Source organism: Oncorhynchus keta, chromosome 34 (assembly GCF_023373465.1).
Source record: "Oncorhynchus keta strain PuntledgeMale-10-30-2019 chromosome 34, Oket_V2, whole genome shotgun sequence".
Taxonomy (NCBI): domain Eukaryota; kingdom Metazoa; phylum Chordata; class Actinopteri; order Salmoniformes; family Salmonidae; genus Oncorhynchus; species Oncorhynchus keta.
The window spans coordinates 42,384,921-42,411,849 of record NC_068454.1 but is presented as its reverse complement, the minus strand read 5'-3'; the positions used below and the strand labels follow the sequence as shown (position 1 = coordinate 42,411,849).

Sequence of the window (26,929 nt, the reverse complement as noted above, 5' to 3'; positions counted from 1 at the left end):
AGGGATTGTAGCTTTCACCTGGATTCACCTCGTCAGTCTATGGAAAGAGCAGGGGTTCTTTAATAGTGTTTTGTACATTTCCTCTTTGTTCATACTATTTCCCTTCATAGCCTTCCTGTCATGTGGGTGGTTGTGTTTCACAAGATAACTGACATTCACCTCAAGCAGTCAGTCAGCTGCATAGAGAACACACCCATGACAGTGAGTTGAGGGTTACGTAGGAGCTGCAGCACCTTGACCTTTGTGAGTAGCATCCTTACTGCTGTATTTGAGATGTATGTTAGTTGATTCATGTAAGGTTACTGGACACAGTAAGCGTAATTAATAACTGATTACAAAATGTAACTTATGGGACATTTTATCTTTAGGAAAAGCATACAGATAATAGTTTTTAATGTGTTGAAGTAGATTTGATCAAAGTAAAAAATAACGTAATTTTGTGGCATGTATCAAAGATTTAGGTTCAGGATTTACGATTACCTGACTATAAGGATTTATATAAAATATATCAATCAAATGTATTTTTAAAGTCCTTTTGACCTCAGCAGATGTTACAAAGTGCTTTACAGAAACCCAGCCTAAAACCCCAAACAGCAAACAATGCAGATGTAGACACACTGTGGCTAGAAAAAACTCCCTAGAAAGACAGGAACCTACTATAGGAAGACATCTGGAGAGGAAGCAAGCTCTGTGGGGTGTAAAAGAGATAACCATCACACTTGAGCCATGTGATTATTCTATATACTACAGCACATATTTGGTTCTTTCTATAAAATCTGCCAATTTTTTAAAATGTCATTACATTGAGATATAGGAGGGAATCATAGCTATATTCAATCAAATTCACGAGTTGATTATCATGGTTGGTGACGTGATGGATTTCTCCAAAATCGTGTGACATAAACATTACTTTTCTGTCATCAAAAAGAGAGGAGGACCAAGGCACTCTTCATATAATTAATTAAAATGCCTTTATTTGTATGGCATATTCAATGGAAACAAAATGTTAAAAGTCTGACGTGTTTCAGCGGCATGGCCTTTGTCAAAGAGCACCTGTGTACCTTAGCAGGGCTTCCTTTCCTTCCCTTTGTATTCCGTTTCTGTCCTTGCATTGTAAGTTGTCCTTATATCATATATTAACCATTAATCAGTTAAATTAGACATTGAACTTGAACCATGTAATAATCCTGGATCTAGATGTGTTTGGTATAGCGATCTCAGCAATGCAGTGTAACTATGTAACATTTGGTGTCTTCTTATATTACAGGGTGAAAACAGTTTTCAAAGGCACACTAATTCAAAATAATAATTGCAATTGCAAAATCAAATGCCTCTAAATGAAAGATACTTCAAACGTACATCCATCCATACTATTAACGAGGTTCTTCAATAATTATGCGTAATACGTATTGAATGCGCATTTGGTGTCTAGCTGATTTGTTACGCCTGGATATTTTCACATATCATCATCTAATATGAAGGAATTTCCCAAATGACAGTCAAGTGACAAACAGCTGTTGTTTTCATGTGTTTTTTTATGCCTCTGATTGATTCCTATTAATTATTCTGGATATAATGACAACAAAATACATAGCCTAGAGGGCTAATTCACAATATGATCTGGTAATGAAATAACATGACAAATATATTTATTTTTCCATGTTACACCTGCAATTTTAAACAATACAAGGGGCTTGAAGAAGTCTACTTTAACTTGAATTTGGAGCTCAGAAATGTAAGTACTGGAATAGGCCTACCTTGTAAACCAGACATTTCCTCAATTTGGTGCTTGAAACGTTGTAGCCAATTTATTAGCTCCCGCTCCCTCATAATTAGCCAATATTTCCTTTTTGATACGTTTTTTGTGAGAGATGTGGCCACTTTCATTTGGTTCCCGTCTCTTCAATTGAAGGGTGTCGCGCGGTTATTATGAGGAAGACAACAGGTAATGCTGGCTTCAACTTGGCTTTCCATATGGTTTATGGTTTATGGTCACTTTATCATTATAAAAACAGGTAATCATTTGATTTTTTGAAATGTTTATGCCAATGTCACACTTTGGCCCATTATTTTTTTTAGAAAGACCTACCCAATGTTTAACTGTCATATGAGATCATTTCGTTGATTTATCAATACATATACAAATAAAGATTTGCAAGAGGAACTAACATTGTAACTCTAATGCCATGTTTGGAGGAACAGAAAAAACTCCTAAGCAATGATAAAAAGACTCGATGAACTAGAAATAATGTAAAATATCATAAAATGACAGTAGCTATCCAATATTATCACAAACGAAAGATCACAGCCGTTTCTCTATAGCCTAAAGTGGAGCATTTAATGTTTCTTATATTAACCCATTTAGTTGACACATATTTGTGGGGGATTGCTCACCACTTACTAAAGGATAGTGAGGCAAGAAAAGATCATGATTGCTCATGCCTTATAAGGAGAGGAGTGAATTGCTTAGGTACTGCTAGTTAACCATTTGAGAAGTGAGATATTTCACAAGAGTATGGGTCATTCCAACTTAAAAAGCAAAGGAAAGAGGATTTCAACACCCACTGTCTCAGATTGTTCTAAAATCATTTCTGTCATTAGTAACATATATGATTAGCATTCCTGAAACATTATTTTGTTGAAATATAATTTGATCTCTGAGAAATTAAGCTAATTTAATAAGCAAATATAACCCAGAAGCAAAATGAGAAAATTAGCCAAATTAGCCATTTTCATTTATAGGATTCAGATAACATTCAATACATGTAGTACCCAACATCCAATTTGGATATTCCTAAATTTAAGTATAAGTAAAACATGAGGAATCAAAAACAAAGCACAATTAAATCCATTATTAAAAAATGGAAAGAAAGTGGGCCTCCTGGGTGGCGCAGTGGTTAAGGGCGCTGTACTGCAGCGCCAGCTGTACCACCATAGACTCTGGGTTCGCGCCCAGGCTCTGTCGTAACCGGCCGCGACCGGGAGGTCCGTGGGGTGACGCACAATTGGCATGGGTCTGGGTTAGGGAGAGTTTGGCCTTGTCTCATCGCGCACCAGTGGCGGGCTGGGCGCAGTGTGCGCCAACCAAGGTTGCCAGGTGCACGTTGTTTCCTCCGACACATTGGTGCGGCTGGCTTCCGGGTTGGATGGCACTGTGTTAAGAAGCAGTGCGGTTGGGTTGTGTATCGGAGAACGCATGACTTTCAACCTTCATCTCTCCTGAGCCCGTATGGGAGTTGTAGCTATGAGACAAGATAGTAGCTACTAAACAATTGGATACCATGAAATTGGGGAGAAAAAGGGGTAAAATTAAAAAATGGAAAGAATATGGCACCACAACAAACCTTGCAAGAGAGGGCTGCCGACCAAAACTCACGGACCAGGCAAGAAGGTCATTAATCAGAGAGGCAACAAAGAGACCAAAGATAACCCTGAAGGAGCTGCAAAGCTTCACAGCGGAGATTGAAGTATCTGTCCACAGGACCATCAAGAAAAACGCTATGTCTGGTGCAAAGCCAACACCCAACACCTCTCATCCCCTCTCATCCCCACAGTGAAGCAAGGTGGTGGCAGCATCATGCTGTGGGGATGTTTTTCATCGGCAGGGACTGGGACACTGATCAGAATTGAAGGAATGATGGATGGTGCTAAATACTGAGAAATTCTTGAGGGAAACCTGTTTCAGTCTTTCAGACTGGGATTTGAGACTGGGATGGAGTTTCAATCTACTGCAGAGTTCTGTCATACTATCCAGGTCTGTGCCCAAACAATTTGAGCTTCTACTTTTAAAAATCCACCTTTCCAGAAACAAGTCTCCCACCGTTGCTGCTTGCTATAGACCACCCTCTGCCCCCAGCTGTGCCCTGGACACCATATGTGAATTGATTGCCCCCCATCTATCGTCAGAGCTCGTACTGTTAGGTGACCTAAAATGGAACATGCTTAACACCCCGGCCATCCTACAATCTAAGCTAGATGCCCTCGGTCACACACAAATTATCAATGAACCTACCAGGCAGGTACACCCCCAAATCCGTAAACATGGGCACCCTCATAGATATCATCCTAACCAGCCTGCCCTTCAAATACACCTCTGCTGTCTTCAACCAGGATCTCAGCGATCACTACCTCATTGCCTGCGTCCGTAATGGGTCAGCGGTCAAACGACCACCCCTCATCACTGTCAAACGCTCCCTAAAACACATCAGTGAGCAGGCCTTTTTAATTGACCTGGCCCGGGAGTCCCGGAAGGATATTGACATCATTACATCAGTAGAGGATGCCTGGTTATTCTTTAAAAGTGCTTTCCTCGCCATCTTAAATAAGCATGCCCCATTCAAAACAAATAGAACCCGGAACAGATATAGCCCTTGGTTCACTCCAGACCTGACTGCCCTTGACCAGCACAAAAACATCCTGTGGTGTACTGCATTGGCATAGAATAGCTCCAGCGATATGTAACTTTTCAGGGTAGTTAGGAACCAATATCTGTAAATAGCCCATCCAACTACCTATTTATTTATTTTGCTCCTTTGCACTCCAGTATCTCTACTTGCACATTCATCTTCTTTGCATCTATCACTCCAGTGTTTAATTGCTAAATTGTAATTATTTCGCCACTATGGCTTGTTTATTGCCTTACCTCCCTTATCTTACCTCATTTGCACACACTGTATATAGATATTTCTGTTGTGTTATTGACTGTATGTTTGTTTATTCCATGTGTAACTCTGTGTTGTTGTTTGTGTCGCACTGCTTTGCTTTATCTTGGCCAGGTCGCAGTTGTAAATTAGAACTTGTTCTCAACTGGCCTACCTGGTTAAATAAAGGTGAAATAAATTTTAAAAATCACCTTCCAGCAGGACAATGACCCTAAGCATACTGCTAAAGCAACACTAGAGTGGTTTAATGGGAAACATTTAAATGTCTTGGAATGGCCTAGTCAAAGCCCGGACCTCAATCCAATTGAGAATCTGTGGTATGACTTAAAGATTGCTGTACATCAGCGGAACCCATCCAACTTGAAGGAGCTGGAGCTGTTTTGCCTTGAAGAATGGGCAAAAATCCCAGTGGCTCGATGTGCCAATCTTATAGAGACATACCCCAAGAGACTTGCAGCTGTAATTGCTGCAAAAGGTGGCTCTACAAAATATTGACTTGGGGGGGGGGTGAATAGTTATGCACGCTCAAGTTTTCAGTATTTTTTTGTCTTATTTCTTGTTTCTTTCACAAGAATCTTGCATCTTCAAAGTGGTAGGCATGTGTAAATTAAATGATACAGACCCCCCAAAAATCCATTTTAATTCCAGGTTGTAAAGGCAACAAAATAGCAAAAATGCCAAGGGGGATGAATACTTTCGCAAGCCACTATAAGTCTATGTAGATTCATATGTATTGTATGACTGATTGTCCTCCAATACACAACATGTTAGCTATACCTCACTGGGTGTTTTATTTGTATTGTTTTTTTTGTTCTTAGATACCCACCAGGATAAATAATAGTAATTCATAATTTCAGTGCCTTCAGAAAGTATTCATCCCCTTGACTTAGTCCAGATCTTGTTAGTCCAGCCTGAATTCAAAATGGATTAAATATATTTTTTCCCACCTACCTACACACAATACCTTATAATGACAAAGTGAAAACATGTTTCTAGAATTGTTTGCAAATGTATTGAAAATTTAATACAAAAATGCTAAATTGCTTAAGTATTCACACCCCTGAGTCAATACTTTGTAGAAGCACCTTTGACAGTGATTACAGCTGGGAGTCTTTCTGGGTAAGTCTCTAAGAGCCTCCCATACCTGGATTTGTGCAACATTTGCTCATTTTTATTTTTTTAATTATTCAAGCTCTGTCAAATTGGTTGCTGACCATTGCTAGACAACCATTTCCAGGTCTTACTATACATTTTCAAGTACATTTAAGTCAAAACTGTAACTCGGCTTTCAGGAAGATTCACTGTCTTCTTGGTAAACAACTCCAGTGCAGATGTGGCCTTGTATTTTAGGTTATTGTCCTTCTGAAAGATGAATTCATCTCCCAGCATCTAGTGGAAAGCAGACTGAAACAGGTTTTCTCTAGGATTTTGCATGGGCTTAGCTCCATTCCATCATTTATTTTCCCTGAAATATTCCCCAGTCCTTAATGATTACACATATACCCATAACATGATGCAGCCACCACTATGCTTGAAAATATGGAGCGTGATACTCAGTAATGTGTTCTTTTGGAATTGCCTCAAACAACTTTTTGTTCCTGAATACAAAGTGTTAATTGCTCTGCCACATTTTTGGCAGTATTACTTTGGTGTCTTGTTGCATGTTTTTGAATATTTGTACTCTGTGCATGCTTCCTTCTTTTCACTCCGTCAATTAGGTTAGTATTTTGGAGTAACTTCAATGTTGTTGAGCCATCCTCAGTTTTCTCCTATCACAACCATTTAACTCTGTAACTGTTTTAATGTCGCCAATGGCCTCATGTTGAAATCCCTGAGTGGTTTCCTTCCTCTCTGGCCACTGAGTTACGAAGGACACCTGCATATTTGTAGTGGCTAAGGGTGTTGATACACAATCAAAAGTGTAATTATTAACTTTACCATACTCAAACGGATATTCAATGTCTGTTTTTTTTTTACCCATTTACCAATAGTTGCCTTTCTTTGTGAGGCATTGGAAAACCTCCCTGGTCGTCGTGGTTGAATTTGTTTTTGAAATTCACTGTTCAACTGAGAGACCTTACATGTAACTGAATGTGTGGGTTACAGAGATGAGGTAGTTATTCTAAAATCACGTTAAACACTATTATTGCAAACAGAGTGAGTCCAGAGTTGAATCCATTGTACATTCAGGCTGTAACAGCAGCTATGCTTTGGAACGATCATTTTATCTCCTTTAGCCTCCATTCATATTAGTGGATTTGTCTTCAGTATGTGTGGTTTTAGTTCATGGAGGTCCGTATGCAAACCCCTCTTTGTCTGTGTTGCCCACTCATTTCCATTACGGCAGCCCAATGTCCGAAAGTGGAACTATAGATTCCTCTATGAGTGTCATGTAAGAAAAATTGATATTTAAAGTAATGAATTCAGAAAACAGTGTAAAACCATGTATGGCCTGTTTACTTCAACGCTGTAATGGTGTGAAGCCGTGAGTCCACAAAAACAAGTAACTACGGCAATAGTAGCCTCCATTACCGCAAACAGAACGAGCACATAATCATTATGACCAATGCTAATAAATACCAGAGCCATATATTTAGAGTTACTTAAGTCCAACTTTTAATGTTTGAAATATTATTTTAATTCTAGACACCCGTTTTTGTGCTAGCTCTAAAGAAATGAAAATACTAAGCATATTAACTTTGATGTCCTGCGTGTGCTTTTCCCTGTGGATGTATTTTACATTTCCTCTTTTTGAAGTTTGCACAGCAAACATTCACTTGGAACAATTTATTATGATCTTGGCTGCAAGGAGTTTTGTTTTGAAGATACTGTATATTAACAACAAGCACTGTGGGTGTGAATGTTTGGGAAAGTTTCCAGGCCTGGCGATACTGTGGTAGACGTTCTCTTTTTTTTCTTCATTTCTTTAACTCTGAACTTCTAATGGATCCATCTCAGTTTTTACTTTGTTCAACTGCCCTTAAAAGTGAGAGGGTTGAACACGTCAACCCAGATTGTTTTTGCTCAGACAGAGCGTTGTACAGTGGCCATATAATGTGCATCAAATTGTAGTGGTGTAAGAGCTCTTAAAGTGTATGTTCATCTACAGCGCATGCATCTTTTACTGGTACTTGAATGGTAAAAGATATATATCGCTGGATATCTAAAAGGTGTGCCTTTAATAGTCTTCGACGTGGTCAAGGTCAATGGACTGACGGCTGTTCCCTCTTTCTGTCACCAGGGAATGTATAAGTGTGTGTCTCTCCTACTCCTGCTGATGGGCAGAGGAGGTAAGTTTTTACTGTCATCAAATCCCCTCTTGATATTGAAAAGTCTCACAATTGCATAATGAGAGTCATCCTGTGTGTGTGTGTGTGTGTGTGTGTGTGTGTGTGTGTGTGTGTGTGTGTGTGTGTGTGTGTGTGTGTGTGTGTGTGTGTGTGTGTGTGTGTGTGTGTGTGTGTGTGTGTGTGTGTGTGTGTGTGTGTGTGTGTGTGTGTGTGTGTGTGTGTGTGTGTGTGTGTGTGTGTGTTTACCCCAGTTATCTCCCAGGAAGTGGAAGTATGTTCCAAAACGGTGATCAACTCCTGCAGCGACTGCATCAGATCAGGAGCGTACTGCACGTGGTGTAAACAACTGGTGAGGAGCACAAATATGTGTGATACTAGTGCTAAAACTAGAGAAGTAAATTAACGAGAGTCAGGTGTGGGCCCAAATGCTAACACCTTTGTGAGTTTACATGTATGTATAAAAGCTGTGTGGGTAGACTAGGTGTCAGTGGTGGAGAAAGTACCCGATTGTCATACTTGAGTAAAAGTAAAGATACATTACCTTAATAGAAAATGACTCAAGTAAAAGTGAAAGTCACCCAGTAAAATATTACTTGAGTAAAAGTATTTTGGTATTTTGTTTAAAATATACTTAAGTATAAAAAGTGCATGTAGTTGGTAAAATATACTTAAGTATCAAAAGTAAAAGTAGAAATTATTTCAAATTCCTTATGTTAAGTATACCGGCACTCAGACATCATTTACACATTTGTTTTTAGTGAGTCCGCCAGATAGGAGGCAGTAAGGGTGACTCGAGATGTTCTCTTGATAAGTGTGTGAATTGGACCATTTTCTTATCCTTCTAAGCATTGAAAATGTAATGAGCACTTTTGGGTGTCAGGGAAAATGTATGGAGTAAAAAGTACAATATTTTCTTTAGGAATGTAGTGAATAAAAGCAAACGTTGTCAAAAATATGAATAGTAAAGTACAGAAGCCACCAAATAATGATACTTTAAAGCATTTTTACTTAATTACCTTACACCGCTGCTAGGTGCTAGCACTATGCATTTGGCTCTCTATGTAAAGCAGTGTATGCAAACAGAGCGGAGAATATACATGAAGGTGTTAAGCCACAGTATGTGGGTTGGTGTGCTAGCATACGCTTGTGAAGACCCCATTTTATTTCCATCATTTGAATAATAGTCATTTTACATCTAAATATGTAACTGTGCACAAGGGCAGTCAACTCTAACAACGTTTACAGAGAATGGGCAACTGAAGGAAAATTATAATCTTGAGTTACAGGATAGTTTGTTGATAGTCTGACATACCTAAGGGCCCTAACCATACAAAATGAATCCAAACACACTTATTTTTAATTCAGAGTTTATGTTTGTCCCATTCCCAGAACTTCACCAAGCCAGGTGAGCAAGAAGCAGCTCGCTGTGACACCCGGGCTCAGCTAGAAGAGAGGGGCTGCATGGGAAACGACATCATATCCCCCATGAATACCCTTACTGTGACTAAGAACACCGCCCTGTCCACCAATGCATTTGTCAAGGACGAACCCATCCAGCTGCGTCCTCAGGAGGTCAATCTGAAGCTCAGACCAGGTGGGTGTTCTCAAAATGGCCAAATTGTGTTTTTCTTCTTCTTCGTTTTTTTCTTCTTCTTCGGCCACTAACATTGCATTACCGCCCAAACTGGGTTCTAAGATGACTGCCATGTTTTGAAAATGGATCAAATCATGTAGTTGGATGAAGGACTAAAAGCCTGTTTTAGCATGGGCAGCCCCATTATAGACATTCAGCATTTTGAAGGTGTCAACTGTGTGGTACTTCCTATGGGTTAAGGAAGGATCACAGAATTACATCCAGGTCACCACCAGGGATCTGCCAATTAATTAAATTCCTCAGCAATCATCCCATAACTGCATGTGGCAGTAAACAACCAACCTTGGCTTTATGCACTCTGTCCAACTCTATGGCTGGAACATATTAAAAGTAGCCCTAAGTAATCAAAAAGAATGAAATTATCTTAAAATAGCAAATAAATACCCTAAATTTCATCATATCACATTATCGTCATGTGCTTTTGACTTGACATATTTTTATGTGCTTGAGATTTCAGTTTTCACCTCGATTTTGCTTTGTTCAGGGCTGCCTCGGACGTTCAAGCTGGACTTTCGGAGAGTGGAGGGCTATCCTGTTGATCTCTACTACCTGATGGATCTCTCCTACTCCATGGAGGACGATCTGAGGAGCATCAAGACTCTGGGAAACGAGCTATTTAAAGCTCTGCAAGGAATCACAAAACAAGGGCGAATAGGTGATATCATCAAATATCATTTGACTCTTCTATTTGCATTTGGTTTAGCATACCTTGGGGTGCCAAGTTGGTGGGATTTACCCTTTTGGGACGTGTCTATTAATTCCATTCCAACAGCCGAGCTATAGTATTTCAAATGATTTCAAATAGTTTTTAAACCAAGGTCTGTCTCAGCCTCAATTCCTCGTCTATCTATGAGTGTCCATGAGTCATATTTTTTATAACCTTTATCTTTTGCTGCAGGCTTCGGCTCTTTCGTAGACAAGACTGTCCTGCCTTTCACTAACACCAACCCAGAGAAGCTGAAGAAGCCATGTGAAGAAAAGGAGCTGTTCTGTCAACCTGCCTTTGGCTACAGACATGTTCTTAGCATGACAGAGAACAAAGCTGACTTTAATAGGGAGGTAGACAAGCAGCGCATCTCTGGGAACTTGGACTCCCCTGAAGGGACGCTGGACGCCATCATGCAGGCTGCAGTATGTGGGGTAAGAGTAGTCTAATCCCACAGGGCAAAATTGGTTGAACCAACGTTCTATCAACATACTGATATTGAACATCCATATAATGTTTGGTTAACCTATTGTCAAAGCAGCATTGTGTATAATAGATAAGTACAGTGGGGCAAAAAAGTATTTAGTCAGCCACCAATTGTGCAAGTTCTCCCACTTAAAAAGATGAGAGAGGCCTGTAATTTTCATCATAGGTACACTTCAACTATGACAGACAAAATGAGAAAAAAAATCCAGAAAATCACATTGTAGGATTTTTTATGAATTTATTTGCAAATTATGGTGGAAAATAAGTATTTGGTCAATAACAAAAGTTTATCTCAATACTCTGTTATATACCCTTTATTGGCAATGACAGAGGTCAAACATTTTCTGTAAGTCTTCACAAGGTTTTCACACACTGTTGCTGGTATTTTGGCCCATTCCTCCATGCAGATCTCCTCTAGAGCAGTGATGTTTTGGGGCTGTTGCTGGGCAACACAGACTTTCAACTCCCTCCAAAGATTTTCTATGGGGTTGAGATCTGGAGACTGGCTAGGCCACTCCAGGACCTTGAAATGCTTCTTACAAAGCCACTCCTTCGTTGCCCGGGCGGTGTGTTTGGGATCATTGTCATGCTGAAAGACCCAGCCACGTTTTATCTTCAATGCCCTTGCTGATGGAAGGAGGTTTTCACTCAAAATCTCACGATACATGGCCCCATTCATTCTTTCCTTTACACGGATCAGTCGTCCTGGTCCCTTTGCAGAAAAACAGCCCCAATGCATGATGTTTCCACCCCCATGCTTCACAGTAGGTATGGTGTTCTTTGAATGCAACTCAGCATTCTTTTTCCTCCAAAAACGACGAGTTTAGTTTTTACCCAAAAGTTATATTTTGGTTTCATCTGACCATATGACATTCTCCCAATCTTCTTCTGGATCATCCAAATGCTCTCTAGCAAACTTCAGATGGGCCTGAACATGTACTGTCTTAAGCAGGGGGACACGTCTGGCACTGCAGGATTTGAGTCCCTGGCGGCGTAGTGTGTTACTGATGGTAGGCTTTGTTACTTTGGTCCCAGCTCTCTGCAGGTCATTCACTAGGTCCCCCCGTGTGGTTCTGGGATTTTTGCTCACCGTTCTTGTGATCATTTTGACCCCACGGGGTGAGATCTTGCGTGGAGCCCCAGATCAAGGGAGATTATCAGTGGTCTTGTATGTCTTCCATTTCCTAATAATTGCTCCCCCAGTTGATTTCTTCAAACCAAGCTGCTTACCTATTGCAGATTCAGTCTTCCCAGCCTGGTGCAAGTCTACAATTTTGTTTCTGGTGTCCTTTGACAGCTCTTTGGTCTTGGCCATAGTGGAGTTTGGAGTGTGACTGTTTGAGGTTGTGGACAGGTGTCTTTTATACTGATAACAACTTCAAACAGGTGCCATTAATACAGGTAACGAGTGGAGGACAGAGGAGCCTCTTAAAGAAGAAGTTACAGGTCTGTGAGAGCCAGAAATCTTGCTTGTTTGTAGGTGACCAAATACTTATTTTCCACCATAATTTGCAAATAAATTCATAAAAAATCCTACAATGTGATTTTCTGGATTTTGTTTCTCATTTTGTCTGTCATAGTTGAAGTGTACCTATGATGAAAATTTACAGGCCTCTCTCATCTTTTGAAGTGGGATAACTTGCACAATTGGTGGCTGACTAAATACTTTTTTTGCCCCACTGTACATACTGTAGATAGATAGGTAGATGGGGAAGTAGTTCACTTCTGAAACACCCATCTCTTTTTTTGTCTTCAGACACAACACTCCCTCACACATGATAGGCTCAGTATAGCACTGCATGAGGCTTGCATGCGGGAACAGTAGATAAAGTGACTCACACTTCCTCTGTGAGTGTGACTCAAAAAAACTCCAATGTGGGATGTAGACTTTTTCACATCTTTTCCATCCATTTTACATGAAGCCTCCAATTGTTTTCCACAGGACAGGATTGGCTGGAGGAATAGCAGCACTCGGCTAATCGTCCTGACCACCGACGATGGGTTCCACATGGCAGGGGATGGCAAGCTGGCTGGCATACTGGAGCCCAACGACGAGAGATGTTACATGGACAAGCAGCTGTACACTAAGAGCAATGACATGGTATGTGATGGTGACATGGGACACATTCAGATCAATATGATTGGTCCCTACCAAGACTTTGATATACTGTACTGGATATGAAAAATACCATAAGAGAATATGAAAAATATGTAATGAATGCAACAGCATGACTGGACTGAACTAAAGCCTGTATATTTCAACCCTTTTGGCCCTAAACAATTACATTCTTGAGGTTGTACAAGTTAAGTGTCTCTGTATGTAGGACTACCCATCTGTTGGTCAAGTGGCTTCACAGTTAGAGAAGAACAACATTCAGCCAATCTTTGCTGTGACAAAGAACATGGAGAATGTATACAGGGTAAGTGGACTCTCTTTATTTCGATCATTCTTTCTTTTTTTCTTCCTCGGTTCTTCTACTGTTATAAACGCCGACATATGTAATGCAGTAACTTATTAATACTGCCACATAATAATGAAGAGTATCCTAAATAACTCTCACAGTACACCTGACCCCCTCCCCCCTCCCCAACAAAAAATACTCTGTTGAGGGGAAATGTACTTGATTCGATTGTGATGTGTTTGTAACGCCGTTCTTCGTTTGTAGAAAGAGAGTCGGACCGAAATGCAGCGTGGTGGTTACTCATGACTTTAATGAAAAAAAGTGACACATGAAATAACTATACAAATACAAAAACAACAAACGGAATGTGAAACCTAATTACAGCCTATCTGGTGAAACTACACAGAGACAGGAACAATCACCCACGAAATACACAGTGAACCCCGGCTACCTAAATACAGTTCCCCATCAGAGACAACGAGAATCACCTGACTCTGATCGAGAACCACCTCAGGCAGCCAAGCCTATACTAGACACACCCCTAATCAACCACAATCCCAATGCCTACAAAAACCCCAATACGACAATATAATAACCCCATGTCACACCCTGGCCTGAACAAATAATTAAAGAAAACACAAAATACTAAGACCAAGGCGTGACAGAACCCCCCTAAGGTGCGGACTCCCGGACGCACTTCAAAACCATAGGGAGGGTCCGGGTGGGCGTCTGTCCATGGTGGCGGTTCCAGCTCGGGACGTGGACCCCACTCCATTAAAGTCATAGTTCCTCCCCTTCGCGTCCTGGGATAATCCACCCTCGCCGCCGACCATGGCCTAATAGTCCTCACCCAGAACCCCACTGAACTGAGGAGCAGCTCGAGACTGAGGGGCAGCCCGGAACTGAGGGGCAGCCCGGGACTGAGGGGCAGCCCGGAACTGAGAGGAAGCCCAGTACTGAGATGAAGCTCAGGTAGGTAGCCGGCTCCGGTAGATCCTGGCTGGCTGGCGGATCTGGAAGATTCTGGTTGACTAGCAGATCTGGAAGATTCTGGTTGACTGGCAGATCTGTAAGAGACTGGTTGACTGGTAGATCTGGAAGAATCTGGTTGTCTGGCAGATCTAGAAGATCATGGCTGACTGGCGGATCTAGCTGCTCTATGCAGGCTGACAGCTCCTTGCAGACTGACAGCTCTGACTGCTCCATGCAGGCTGACAGCACCCTGCAGACTGGCAGTTCCTTGCAGACTGACAGCTCCTTGCAGACTGGCAGCTCTTTGCAGACTGGCAACTCTGGCTGCTTTATGCAGACTGACAGCTCTGGCTGCTTCATACAGACTGACAGCGCTGACTGCTCCATGCAGGCTGACAGCACCCTGCAGAATGGCAGCTCCTTGCAGACTGACAGCACCTTGCAGACTGACAGCTCCCTGCAGACTGGCAGCTCAGGCTGCTCCGAACAGGCAGGAGGCTCCGGCAGCGCTGTAGAGGATGAAGGCTCTGATAGCGCTGAACAGACAGGAGACTCCAGTAGTGCAGGAGGGAAGGAAGGCTCTGGCTGTTCTGAACAGGCGAGGCGCACTGACGGCCTGGTGCGTGGTGTTGGAACTGGTGCTACAGGATCGAGGACACGCACAGGAAGCCTGGTGCGGGGAGCTGCTACCGGAGGACTGGTGTGTGAAGGTGGCACAGGATGGACTGGACCGTGAAGGTGTACTGGAGAGCCTGAGAGCAGGACTGGCACAGGACGTGCAAGGCTAGGTAGGTACACAGGAGGCCTGGTGCGTGAGGCTGGCACATTTTTCACCAGCCGACTAACACGCACCTCAGGACGAGTATGGAGCGCTGACCCAGGTGCCATTAAATCCCCGACACGCTCCGTCGGACGAATATCGTACCTATAGCACCATGCTAGCAACTTCCTCATTACTCTCTCCTCCACTTTCCCCATTAATTCCTTCCCAGTCTCTGCTTCGCTCACCTCTAACACCGGCTCTGGTTCGGGTCTCCTCCTTGGCTCCTCACGATAAACAAGGAGAGTTGGCTCTGGATAGACCGGACCGTGCAGGCGCACTGGAACTCTTGAGCACCGAGCCTGCCCAACCTTACCTGGCTCGATGCCCACTCTAGCCTGGCCAATACGAAGGGCTGGCATGTGCCGCACCGGGCTATGCACCCGCACTGGAAACACTGTGCGCTCCATAGCATAACACGGTGCCTGCCCGGTCTCTCTAGCCCCCCGGTAAGCACAGGGAGTTTGCGCAGGTCTCCTACCTGGCATAGCCATACTCCATTTAAGCCCCCCAATATTTTTTTTGGGCTGCTTTTCGGGCTTCCTTGCCAACCGTGTTCCCTCGTATCGTTGGCTCCTATCTCCGGCTGCCTCTGCTCCCCTTAGTGCCTCCACCTGTTCCAATGGGAGGCGATCTCTTCCGGCCAGTATCTCCTCCCAAGTGTAACAACCTTTACCATCCAACACGTCTTCCCATGTCCATTCTCCGAATAATTCATCCTCCTTTTGCTGCTCCAGCTGTCGCTGCCTGTTTCCACGCCACTCGGTCCGTGTGTGGTGGGTGATTCTGTAACGCCGTTCTTCGTTTGTAGAAAGAGAGTCGGACCGAAATGCAGCGTGCTGGTTACTCATGACTTTAATGAAAAAAGTGACACATGAAATAACTATACAAATACAAAAACAACAAACGGAACGTGAAACCTAATTACAGCCTATCTGGTGAAACTACACAGAGACAGGAACAATCACCCACGAAATACACAGTGAACCCCGACTACCTAAATACGGTTCCCCATCAGAGACAACAAGAATCACCTGACTCTGATTGAGAACCACCTCAGGCAGCCAAGCCTATACTAGACACACCCCTAATCACCACAATCCCAATGCCTACAAAAAACCCAATACGACAATACAATAACCCCATGTCACACCCTGGCCTGAACAAATAATTAAAGAAAACACAAAATACTAAGACCAAGGCGTGATAGTGTTGTTGTCTCACCTAACTATCTTCCAGGAACTCAGTAGAATGATCCCCAAGTCTGAGGTGGGAGTACTGTCAGAGGACTCCAGAAATGTTGTTGAATTGATCCAAGCTGCCTACAATGTAAGACATTTACAATATTTGTTTCATTCTTATTCAGATATTTACAATCTTTTCTTATTAATTTAACGAATCTTTAAAAAAAGACGGTACTCCAATAATTATGTGTTTAATGTGTAGAACCTTGCTTGATTTTTATCATAAACCTCTAGTATCTCTAGGAATAATGTGTCAGTTTGGATTTGCTTGGGATGTTTTATTTCTGGTGATTTAGCATTGGTGTCAACTCTGAGACTGTTTTGTGTCTGACACAGAGGCTCTCCTCCAAAGTGACAGTGACTCATGATGCTCTCCCTGACAATGTGAGAGTCACTTACACTCCACTCTGCCCTGGAGGGGGACCCGCAGGGGACAAGGGGGTCTGTGATAACGTCAAAGTAGGAGAATTGGTAAGAGCTCAGAAGTAAAAGACTATCACATACCAAATAATTATATGGTAACACTTGTTAATAACTGAAGTATTAATCAACTATTGATAAAACAGTAATATGTATTTCATTTTTTTGTAAACACTTATGTACATTTATAGTAATTATAAGCAATATAATTAATATAATGGCTAATTAGTGACATTTATTATAAAGTGTTATAATTTGGTATTTGGAATTTTATTAGGACCCCCATTAGCTGTTGCAAAAGCATCAGCTACTCTTCCTGGGGTCCACATGAAACATGAAACATGACATAATACAGAACATTAATAGACAAGAACAGCTCAAGGACAGAACTACATTTAAAAAAAATTAAAGCATACGTAGACTACATATCAATACACACACACAAACTATCTAGGTCAAATAGGGGAGAGGTGTTGTGCCGTGAGGTGTTGCGTTATCTGTTTTTTGAAACCAGGTTTGCTGTTCATTTGAGCAATCTGAGGTGGACCGGAGTTCCATGCAATAATGGCTCTATATAACACTGTACGCTTTCTTGAATTTGTTCTGGATTTGGGGACTGTGAAAAGACCCTTGGTGGCATCTCTTGTGGAGTAAGTGTTTTTGTCAGAGCTGTGTGTAAGTTGACTATGCAACAAAAGATAGATTTTCAAAATACTAATGTTTCTTATAAAAAGGAAGTGATGCAATCAGTCTCTCCTCAACTCATAGGGAAGAGAGACTGGTACAGTATGCATAGTAATTATATCAGCCCTATGATTACAATGAAAAGCAAGACGTGCCGCTCTGTTCTGGGCCAGCTGCAGCTTAACTACGTCTTTCCTTGCCGCACTCGACCACGCGACTGGACAATAATCAAGATAAGACAAAACTAGAGACTGCAGGACTTGCTTTTTGGAGTGTAGTGTAAAAAAAGCAGAGCATCTCTTTATTATTGACAGACATCTACAGATCTTTACAACCACTGAATCTTTATGTTTTGACCATGACAGATTACAATCTAAGGTAACACTAAGTAATTTAGTCTCCTCAACTTGTTCAACAGCCACCCCATTCATTACCAGTTTCAGGTGAGGTGTAGAACTTAGAGAATGATTTGTACCAAAAACAATGCTCTTCGTTTAAGAGATGTCCAGGACCAGTTTATTACTGGTGACTTCATTATCTGTGGTTGCTGATGCGTTTATGGTTGAATCCTCAGCATACATGGACACACATGCTTTGTTTAATGCATGTGGCAGGTCATTGGTAAACACATAAAATAGTAGAGGGCCTAGAAAGCTGCCCTGTGGTACACCACACTTTACATGTTTGACATTAGAGAAGATTCCATTAAAGAAAGCCCGTTGAATTCTATTAGATACTGTAGATAGCTTTGAATCCACAATATGGCAGAGGTTAAAAAGCCATAACACATGAAGTACCAGTCAAAAGTTTAGATACAGCTACTCATTGAAGGATTTTTATTTATTTCTACTATTTTATACATTGTAGAATAATAATGAAGATATCACAACTATGAAATAACACATATGGAGTCATGTAGTGACCAGAAAAGTGTTAAACAAACCAAATATATTTTAGATTTTCGATTCTTCAAAGTAGCTAACCTTTGTCTTGATTCAGCTTTACACACTCTTGGCATTCTCTTAACCAGCTTCACCTGGAATACTTTTCCAACAGTCTTGAAGGAGTTCCCATCGCAATTGGGTTGACGTCGGATGATTGTGGAGGCCAGGTCATCTGATGCAGCACTCCATCACTCTCCTTCTTGGTCAAATAGCCCTTAAACAGCCTGGAAGTGTGTTGGATCCTTGTCGTGTTGAAAAACAAATTATATAGTAGTCCCACTCAGCGCAAACCAGATGGGATGGCGTATCGCTGCAGAATGCTGTGGTAGCCATGCTGGTTAAGTTTGTCTTGAATACTAAATAAATCACAGACAGTGTCACCCGTATAGCACCCCCACACCATCACACCTCCTCCTCCATGCTTCATAGTGGGAACCACACATGCGGAGATCATGCGTTCACCTATGCTGTTTCTCACAAAGACGGCAGTTGGACCCACAAATCTCACATCTGGACTCATCAGAACAAAGAACAGATTTCCACAGGTCTAATGTCCACTGCTCGTTTTTTTTGGCCCAAGCAAGTCTCTTCTTATTATTGGTGTCCTTTAGTAGTGACTTCTTTGAAGCAATTCGACCATGAAGGTCTGATTCACAAAGTCTCCTGTGAATAGTTGATGTTGAGATGTGTGTGTTACTTGAACTCTGTGAAGCATTTATTTGGGCTCCAATATCTAACTCTAATGAACTTGTCCTCTGCAGCAGAGGGACCGCCTTTCCTGTGGCGGTCCTCATGAGAGCCAGTTTCATCATAGCGCTTGATGGTTTTGCGACTGCACTTGAAGAAACTTTCAAAGTTCTGGAAATTTTACGGATTGACTGAAGTAATGATGGACTGTTGTTTCTCTTTGCTTAATATATTCTTCTTGCCATAATATGGACTTTTATCAAATAGGGTGATATTCTGTATACCACAACTACCTTGTCACAACACAATTGTTTGGCTCAAAGGCATTAAGAAGGAAAGAAATTAACATTTAACAAGGCACACCTGTTATTTGAAATTCATTCCAGGTGACTACCTCATGAAGCTGGTTGAGAGAATGCCAATAGTGTGCAAAGCTGTCATCAAGGCCAAGGTTGGCTACTTTGAAGAATCTCATATATAAAATATATTTTGATTTATTTTACATTTTTGGTTACTACATGATTCGGTGTGTGTTATTTCATAATTTTGATGCCTTCATTATTATTCTACAATGTAAAATAAAATAGTCAAAATAAAGAAAAACCCTTGAATGAGTAGGTGTGTCCAAACTTTTGACTGGTACTGTATGTTTTTTCAACAACAATATTATCAAAGGCTGCACTGAAATCTAACAGTACAGCTCCCCCAATCAAATCAAAATCAAATCAAATGTATTTATATAGCCCTTCGTACATCATCTGATATCTCAAAGTGCTGTACAGAAACCCAGCCTAAAACCCCAAACAGCAAGCAATGCAGGTGTAGAAGCACGGTGGCTAGGAAAAACTCCCTAGAAAGGCCAAAACCTAGGAGGAAACCTAGAGAAGAACCAGGCTATGTGGGGTGGCCAGTCCTCTTCTGGCTGTGCCGGGTGGAGATTATAACAGAACATGGCCAAGATGTTCAAACGTTCATAAATGACCAGCATAGTCCAATAATAATAAGGCAGAACAGTTGAAACTGGAGCAGCAGCACGGCCAGGTGGACTGGGGACAGCAAGGAGTCATCGTGTCAGGTAGTCCTGAGGCACGGTCCTAGGGCTCAGGTCCTCCGAGAGAGATAAAGAAAGAGAGAAAGAGATAATTAGAGAGAGCACACTTAAATTCACACAGGACACCGAATACGACAGGAGAAGTACTCCGGATACAACAAACTGACCCTAGCCCCCCGACACATAAACTACTGCATCATAAATACTGGAGGCTGAGACAGGAGGGGTCAGAAGTGGCCCCTTCCGAGGACACCCCCGGACAGGGCCAAACAGGAAGGATATAACCCCACCCACTTTGCCAAAGCACAGCCCCCACACCACTAGAGGGATATCTAATCTATCTTATTGTCAATTTCTTTCAACCAATCATCAGTCATTTGTGTAAGTGCAGTACATGTTGAATGCCCTTTACTATAAGCATGCTGAAAGTCTGTTGTTAATTTGTTTACAGAGAAATAGCATTGTATTTGGTCAAACACAATTCTTTCCAACAGTTTGCTCAGAGCTGGCGGCAAACTGATAGGTCTGCTGTTTCAACCAGTAAAGGCTGCTTTACGACTCTTGGGTAGCGAAATTACTTTGGCTTCCCTCCAGGCCTGAGGACAAAGACTTTCCTGTAGGCTCAGATGAATGATATGACAGATATGAGTGGCTATAGAGTCAGCTACCATCCTCCGTTGCTTTCCATCTAAGTTATCAATGCCAGGAGGTTTGTCATTGTTGATCGATAACAATCATTTTTAACCTCTCCCACACTAACTTTACAAAATTGAAACTTGCAATACTTTTCTTTCATAGTTGCGATGCTTTTCTTTCTTTTTTTATGCATGAATACAATGGCTCACTGTTCGTTGTTGGCATTTCCTGCCTAAGTTTGCACAATTTGCTACATGTAATGAAGTAATCGTTAAAATAATTGGTGAATAAGCCATCTGATTCGATGAAAGATGGAATTGAATTTGTTTTTCTGCCCATAATTTAATTTAAAGTATTTCAAAGTTTTTTCCATCATTCTTCATATCATTGATCTTGGCTTTATAATACAGTTTCCTCTTATTTTTGTTCTTATTTTTGTTCTTCAGCCAGTCAGATGTGCAGCCAGACTTATTAGCCACTCCTTTTGCCCCATCTCTTTCAACCACACAGTTTTTCAATTCCTCATCAATCCATTGAGCCTTAACAGTTCCAACAGTCAGTTTCTTAACAGGTGCATGTTTATGAATAATTGGAAGAAGCAATTTCATAAATTCATCAATTGCAGTATCTGGATGCTACTTATTAATCACATCAGACCAACAAATAACAAATAACAAATAAGTATTTTGTATGATCTTACACAATATTTATTTACACTCTTATACACTATTCTAGATCCATTTAGTTAAATTATAATAAATAGCAAAAAAACATTATCCAAACACATACCACAAATTTACTCATTGCGTCTCCTGATTTCCTCTCAGGTGTCTTTCAACGTAACAGTGACGGCAGATGAATGTATAGACAGGGAGAGGTCTTTTCTGATTGGCCCATTGGGCATAAAAGACAAGCTGAAGGTGAGCTTGTCGACTCGCTGCGAGTGTGAATGTGATGACCCCAAGGAGGAGAATCACAAGGACTGCGACGGGAAGGGCAAAGTCAACTGTGGCATGTGCAGGTAAGGCGGGCATTGGCTGGGATATACAACAAATAGCATGTGCTTTTGTTTCCCCAATATATTCCAACTTATGTTGATATAGTCAATATTGAATCCAATATATGATGCATGATTTCCCCTTCATCCCCCTAGAAGTGCATTGAGTCACCTGAAAAACAAAGAAACTGAGAAACATGGATTGTTATGAACCATCTATTTCATTCTATTTTCTATACTGTATTTCTATTCTCTGTACTCAGGGGGAACAAAAAGACGCCACAATTTTGGGGGGTGGTAAATGTAAAGTCTTCACAGGCAATCAGTACAGTAGGCTTCTTCCTCCCAACTCTGTGCAGTTGCAATGCCGGCTTCGTGGGTCAGAAGTGCGAGTGCGCCATCGGGGAGAAGGACGAGAGCTCTCTGAGGGCGGCATGCCGGAAGGACAACGGCACGGAGTGCGAAGGACGAGGGGACTGTGTGTGTGGCATTTGCCAGTGCTATGCCCAACAAGGCGGCAGCACCTACTACGGCACGCACTGCGAGTGTGAAAACGAGAGCTGCGAGAAGTTTCAGAACAAACTGTGTGGAGGTGCAGTCTGATAGAATATATGAAAATATCAATACATTTAAAAAAAATAGATTAGATTTTTACAGAAACATTGGAAATATAGATGGAAATATATATACAGTACATGTACTGTATAACAATAGAAAGAACACCTGCCATCTGTTAATGACAGTCTCATTACGACTGAGGGTACACACGTGAAGTATTAAAACAATTCTGACGTCAAATCACGTCTCTGTGTTGAAGGGAACGGGAAATGCCGTTGTAAAATTTGTGAATGCAACCCCGAGTACGAAGGCACCGCCTGCCAATGCAAGAAGTCGGACGAGCAGTGTCGCACACCAAGCGGGAGCGTGTGCAGCGGCAGGGGCACATGCCAGTGTAACCAGTGCAAGTGTACCGAGGGCTACCAGCGGCCCTACTGTCTGACCTGTCCCGCCTGCCAGACTCCCTGTATAACCAAGGGGTAAGACGGCCTGGGCCCACCTTTTTCACTCACTCAACCACTGTATTCATTGGCCCCTTTAGGTAATGTTGTTGGATCCACCGTGTACATGTTAAATTGCATCCACAACCATAGGACAAACAAAGATGGTTACCATTGACCATAAAGGATGACTGGTAGAATAGAATGTAGCACTTAAAAATATAATTTCTGCTTGTTGCCATCTTACTCAACGCGAGTGGTTTTGGAACCAAAGCATGTGTTGAAGTCCTTAAAGGGAGAAGACAAAATGTTGAGCAAGGAAGTTTTCCACTCTCTACCTCGTTCTTCTATTTTCAGGAAGTGCATCGAGTGTCTGGGCTTTCAGACAGGCCCGTTCAGCAAGAACTGCTCCCAGACCTGTAAGAGTATTAATACATTTGAGATGGTGGAGACATTGCCACCTGGTAAGCCTTGTGACGTGAGGGATACGGAGAACTGCCGGGTGTTCTTTATCATTAAACAGTTGGATGGAGAGGACAACTACTCCGCCCAGATACTAAAGACCAGAGGTAAGAGACGTATGTCTTGTGCAACTAAAAAGTATGCCCATGTTACCTTCCTAGCCCACAGAAAACAGATCATGTTTGCTGGGGTTTTAATTGACTGACCACGTTGTTTGATGGGCATCAAAATAAAGCCTCCAAGTCACATTGAAAGCATCTGAAAAACAGTGTCCGAGAGATGTTTGCTACCAAATGTTTTCACAGTAAACCTAACATGCTATAGCCTCTAGGACTGCCTAAAAATGTATGGTTGTTAATGTCTGTCATAATTGTTTTAGAATGTCCGGAGTTGCCAAACATCTACGCCATCATTGGAGGCTCCATTGCGGGCGTGGCCCTGATCGGCTTACTGATCCTGCTCATCATCAAAGCCATCCTCTACATGAGAGACGTGAAGGAGTTTCGCAGGTTTGAGAATGAGCAGAAGAAAGGAAAGTGGTCGCCGGTGAGTGACATTTGCTACTTCATAGAAATCATCACTTTGGCCCAGATTCATTATTCCCTTTTTATGTGCTTTTCTCTCTATGCGTATTCTGACAAAGAACTTAAGCATGAGAATAACATACTATATTCACCCACTATTAGTTTGAAGTGGAGCTTGAATAAATGAATATGTGACCTTGAATTAGTTCCCTAATAATTCTACCACCTTTACGCGCGAGGAAACCATGAATAAGATCTAGCGAACCTACCAGTTCCAAATGGAAAAAGCATTTACTTATTTTTTTTCTGATAGAAATAGCACCGTTCTCCATGCACTGTAATCTAAAACTTGGTAAGGTCTATTGATAAGAGCAATGTCAATTAGTAATCCATTTGGAGAAGGGGATTGTAAATATGCATAGCAATTTTTTAAAGATTATTTTTCCTTATGATCCCTGGACACTAATGGGAAACCAGCCATATGGAAGCAAACTGAAAATCATATGAACATGACATGTACTGCACAGTGAAATGGGATATAAATAGCAGTGCCGATCATAAATCTGATTGTGTACCCTTATAATATGTGTGCATGAAATTTGGAGACCTAAGCTTAGCTAAGCTTATGTCTCCAAAGCTAAGCTTATGTAGGGTCGAACCTGACGAATTGATGTATGCCAGTGTTTCCAAACTCGGTAGCGGGGACCCCAAAATGTGCAATGCTTGGTGATTTGAATCAGCTGTGTAGTGCTATGACAAACTAAATGTGCACCCTTATATGCCCAGGCCTTTCTCCATTTTATTTTACAATTTGTACCATGTTAAATATTATCCACTATCGGTAGCCACTGTCAGTAATACCCACATACATTTAATTTTGCATCATTCCATTCCATTCCGTTTACCTTCCTTTCCCCTCTCATGTCCTCCTTGTAAATTGTTCTTGAGGGTCGCTAGCATTAGTTGATCATTTTAGGCTAACGTTGTGTAATAATTTAGGACACGTAACCTATTTGAATTATTATGAAACTCAGTGAGAATTAGGGTAGATTTATAGGATTATTGTTTAACCCCTATTGTACTTTTTTTCACATTCCAATATTTAATGGATTGAACTCGAATATGGTAACTTTCAGAAGAAATCAAACCACTGTATTTTCTGTACAGTATTTTTTCAAGGATTCATACATACTTTTCTAACCCAAAAATATGCCTAAATAATCTACAAGATCAGCCTTTTTTAAATCCACCAATTGGTGCTGAAACGGAGACGAATGTGCATAGATGGCTTTCTTTCATTGACCCTTATATTCTGAACCCGTTCTCGCAATATATTCTATTGAGTCTGTCGACAAAATTCTAATTAAAGGTGCATCATATTTAAAGGGATGGCTTAAAACAAAAGTACTGAAAACTCCACGAGGAAATATGTTGGCCGCAAGCGGGATGGTTTCAGTGGTTGAATTAAATGTATTCAGAGTGCGCAAAGTAGCCACACCTGCTGAGCGCGTTACTCGACTAAATACGGTAAGTCTGAATACCAAATACTGAGAAGTGCTAGGAGGAAAGGCATACGTTCTTAATTGGGATCGGGCCCTTTGAGAATAGATAGAGCTGCACAGCAGTGGTCTCCAGAACCCGAGGAGACTTGTTTATAAAGCGCTTTTGCAAGATTTGATCAGTAACTGTGCGTAAGTCGAAATCCATGCCAATGTTGTGATTTGCTATAAATGTATGGCTGGCAAAGACAGCAGCTATTTAAAACAAGACACCGCATTTATCACTCCAGATATCTGAGTTCCATACATTACTGATTTTTCATCATACATAATTTACTATCTTTCTCAATAGGGAGACAATCCACTATTCATGAACGCGACCACCACCGTGGCTAACCCTACCTTCACTGGAGAATAAGATCAACATCAGTCAGCCCAGACAATCAAGTTGGATTCAAATGCATGTACATTTATTGTTTCTGTTTTAATGTGCTTTTTTTTCTCCACCATTTATAAGTTGGTTTACAAATAGTATTTTTTTACGTGTTCCAAGACTGAATTCAAGAATGATCATGCACTGATTGGAAAAAAACTGCTGCAATGTTGCTACAGGGTCCTTCCACCTAAAAAAAGACCAAGTAAGAGGTTTTTGACACCCACCCTCTCAGATTATTCGGAAATGGTTTCTGTTAATGTTAGCATTCCTGCAACATTATTTTGTTGGAATAATATTTGATCTCTGAGAAATTAAGCTAATTTATTGCACGAAAATTGGCCATTTTAATTTATAGGATTCATATAATATTCAACAATTATAGTACCTAACATCCGATTTGGACCAAACTTTTGATAACAATGGTTAAGACATGAGGAATCAAAAGAAGTGGTCAAAAGCCATCCACAGACGCCAATCCCACCCCAACAAGGAGTATATAGTGTCAGTTCTCTATGTTCGACAAGTAGTATGGACATGTGGCTATTAATTTTGTTCCTTCATCCAATGTAATGTATTCTCAGTGAATTGAGTGATGTTTTTTTCCCCTGTTCAGAGGAATTAGTCATTGAAGTTGTTGGGTCCTACATCCTGACCATTAAATGGTGCTGTTCCTGCTATTTGGGTATCATTTATTAAAGATTTTCTTACCCTGTAAGCAGTTTACGGACCAGGTATGACAGCAACCCATTATTTGGTTTTGTTTACCTTGCCACTGTTTCAAATGCTAACTTTTTAGCATTTGTGTCACAAATCCAACGCAAGTTAATGGTACCTATATTAGGATAATTCACGTTTTATATCCAAATCATCCTAAAGTTTCAAATAATGTATTGTGTAACTCAATGATATTACTTACAGCAATTATTTTTGGAGCTTTTATTGACAAATCTACAATGTACCAAGACTCTACATATCCTATGAGGAAATATTGTGTAAAGCAGCAAATGATCACTGATATTTTTCATTACAAATAAAACTCTTTCTCTTGATTTGATGGACTCCAGCTCATGATTCAGAGAAAGAGAATGTGATGCACTCTGCAGTCATCACAACGACAGAGCATCTACAAAGATCTACTATTGTGTACACTAGCAGCGCTTCCCTTCCTTTTTCCCCCTACATTTGAATAATATTCAAATTCATATTATCAACAAATCTACTATCTCATCTTCCTATTATGCAAAGCTTGATGTCAGGAAAATACCTGACTTTCAAATCTACACAAGACAGAAAGTTCTGCAACCTGCAGCTTCCCAAGCGCTCAAAATCCTGTGCAACCTTGCCTTACCAGCTGTT

At 41.2% G+C, this 26,929-nt stretch overlaps 1 protein-coding gene across 1 annotated transcript; it reads left to right on the top strand.

The window, feature by feature from the left end:
- Positions 1–124: 124 nt before the first annotated feature.
- LOC118367172 (integrin beta-2-like) lies at positions 125–26,622 on the top strand. Its single transcript, XM_035750281.2, has 16 exons — positions 125–243; positions 7,903–7,951; positions 8,203–8,300; positions 9,341–9,545; positions 10,090–10,260; positions 10,504–10,745; positions 12,740–12,898; positions 13,122–13,217; positions 16,231–16,320; positions 16,572–16,706; positions 21,485–21,678; positions 22,014–22,246; positions 22,472–22,691; positions 23,010–23,221; positions 23,494–23,660; positions 25,490–26,622. Exons 2-16 carry the CDS (start codon positions 7,906–7,908, stop codon positions 25,553–25,555), a joined length of 2,334 nt encoding a protein of 777 aa, XP_035606174.1. The 5' UTR covers positions 125–243; positions 7,903–7,905; the 3' UTR covers positions 25,556–26,622.
- The last annotated feature ends 307 nt before the right edge of the window (positions 26,623–26,929 follow it).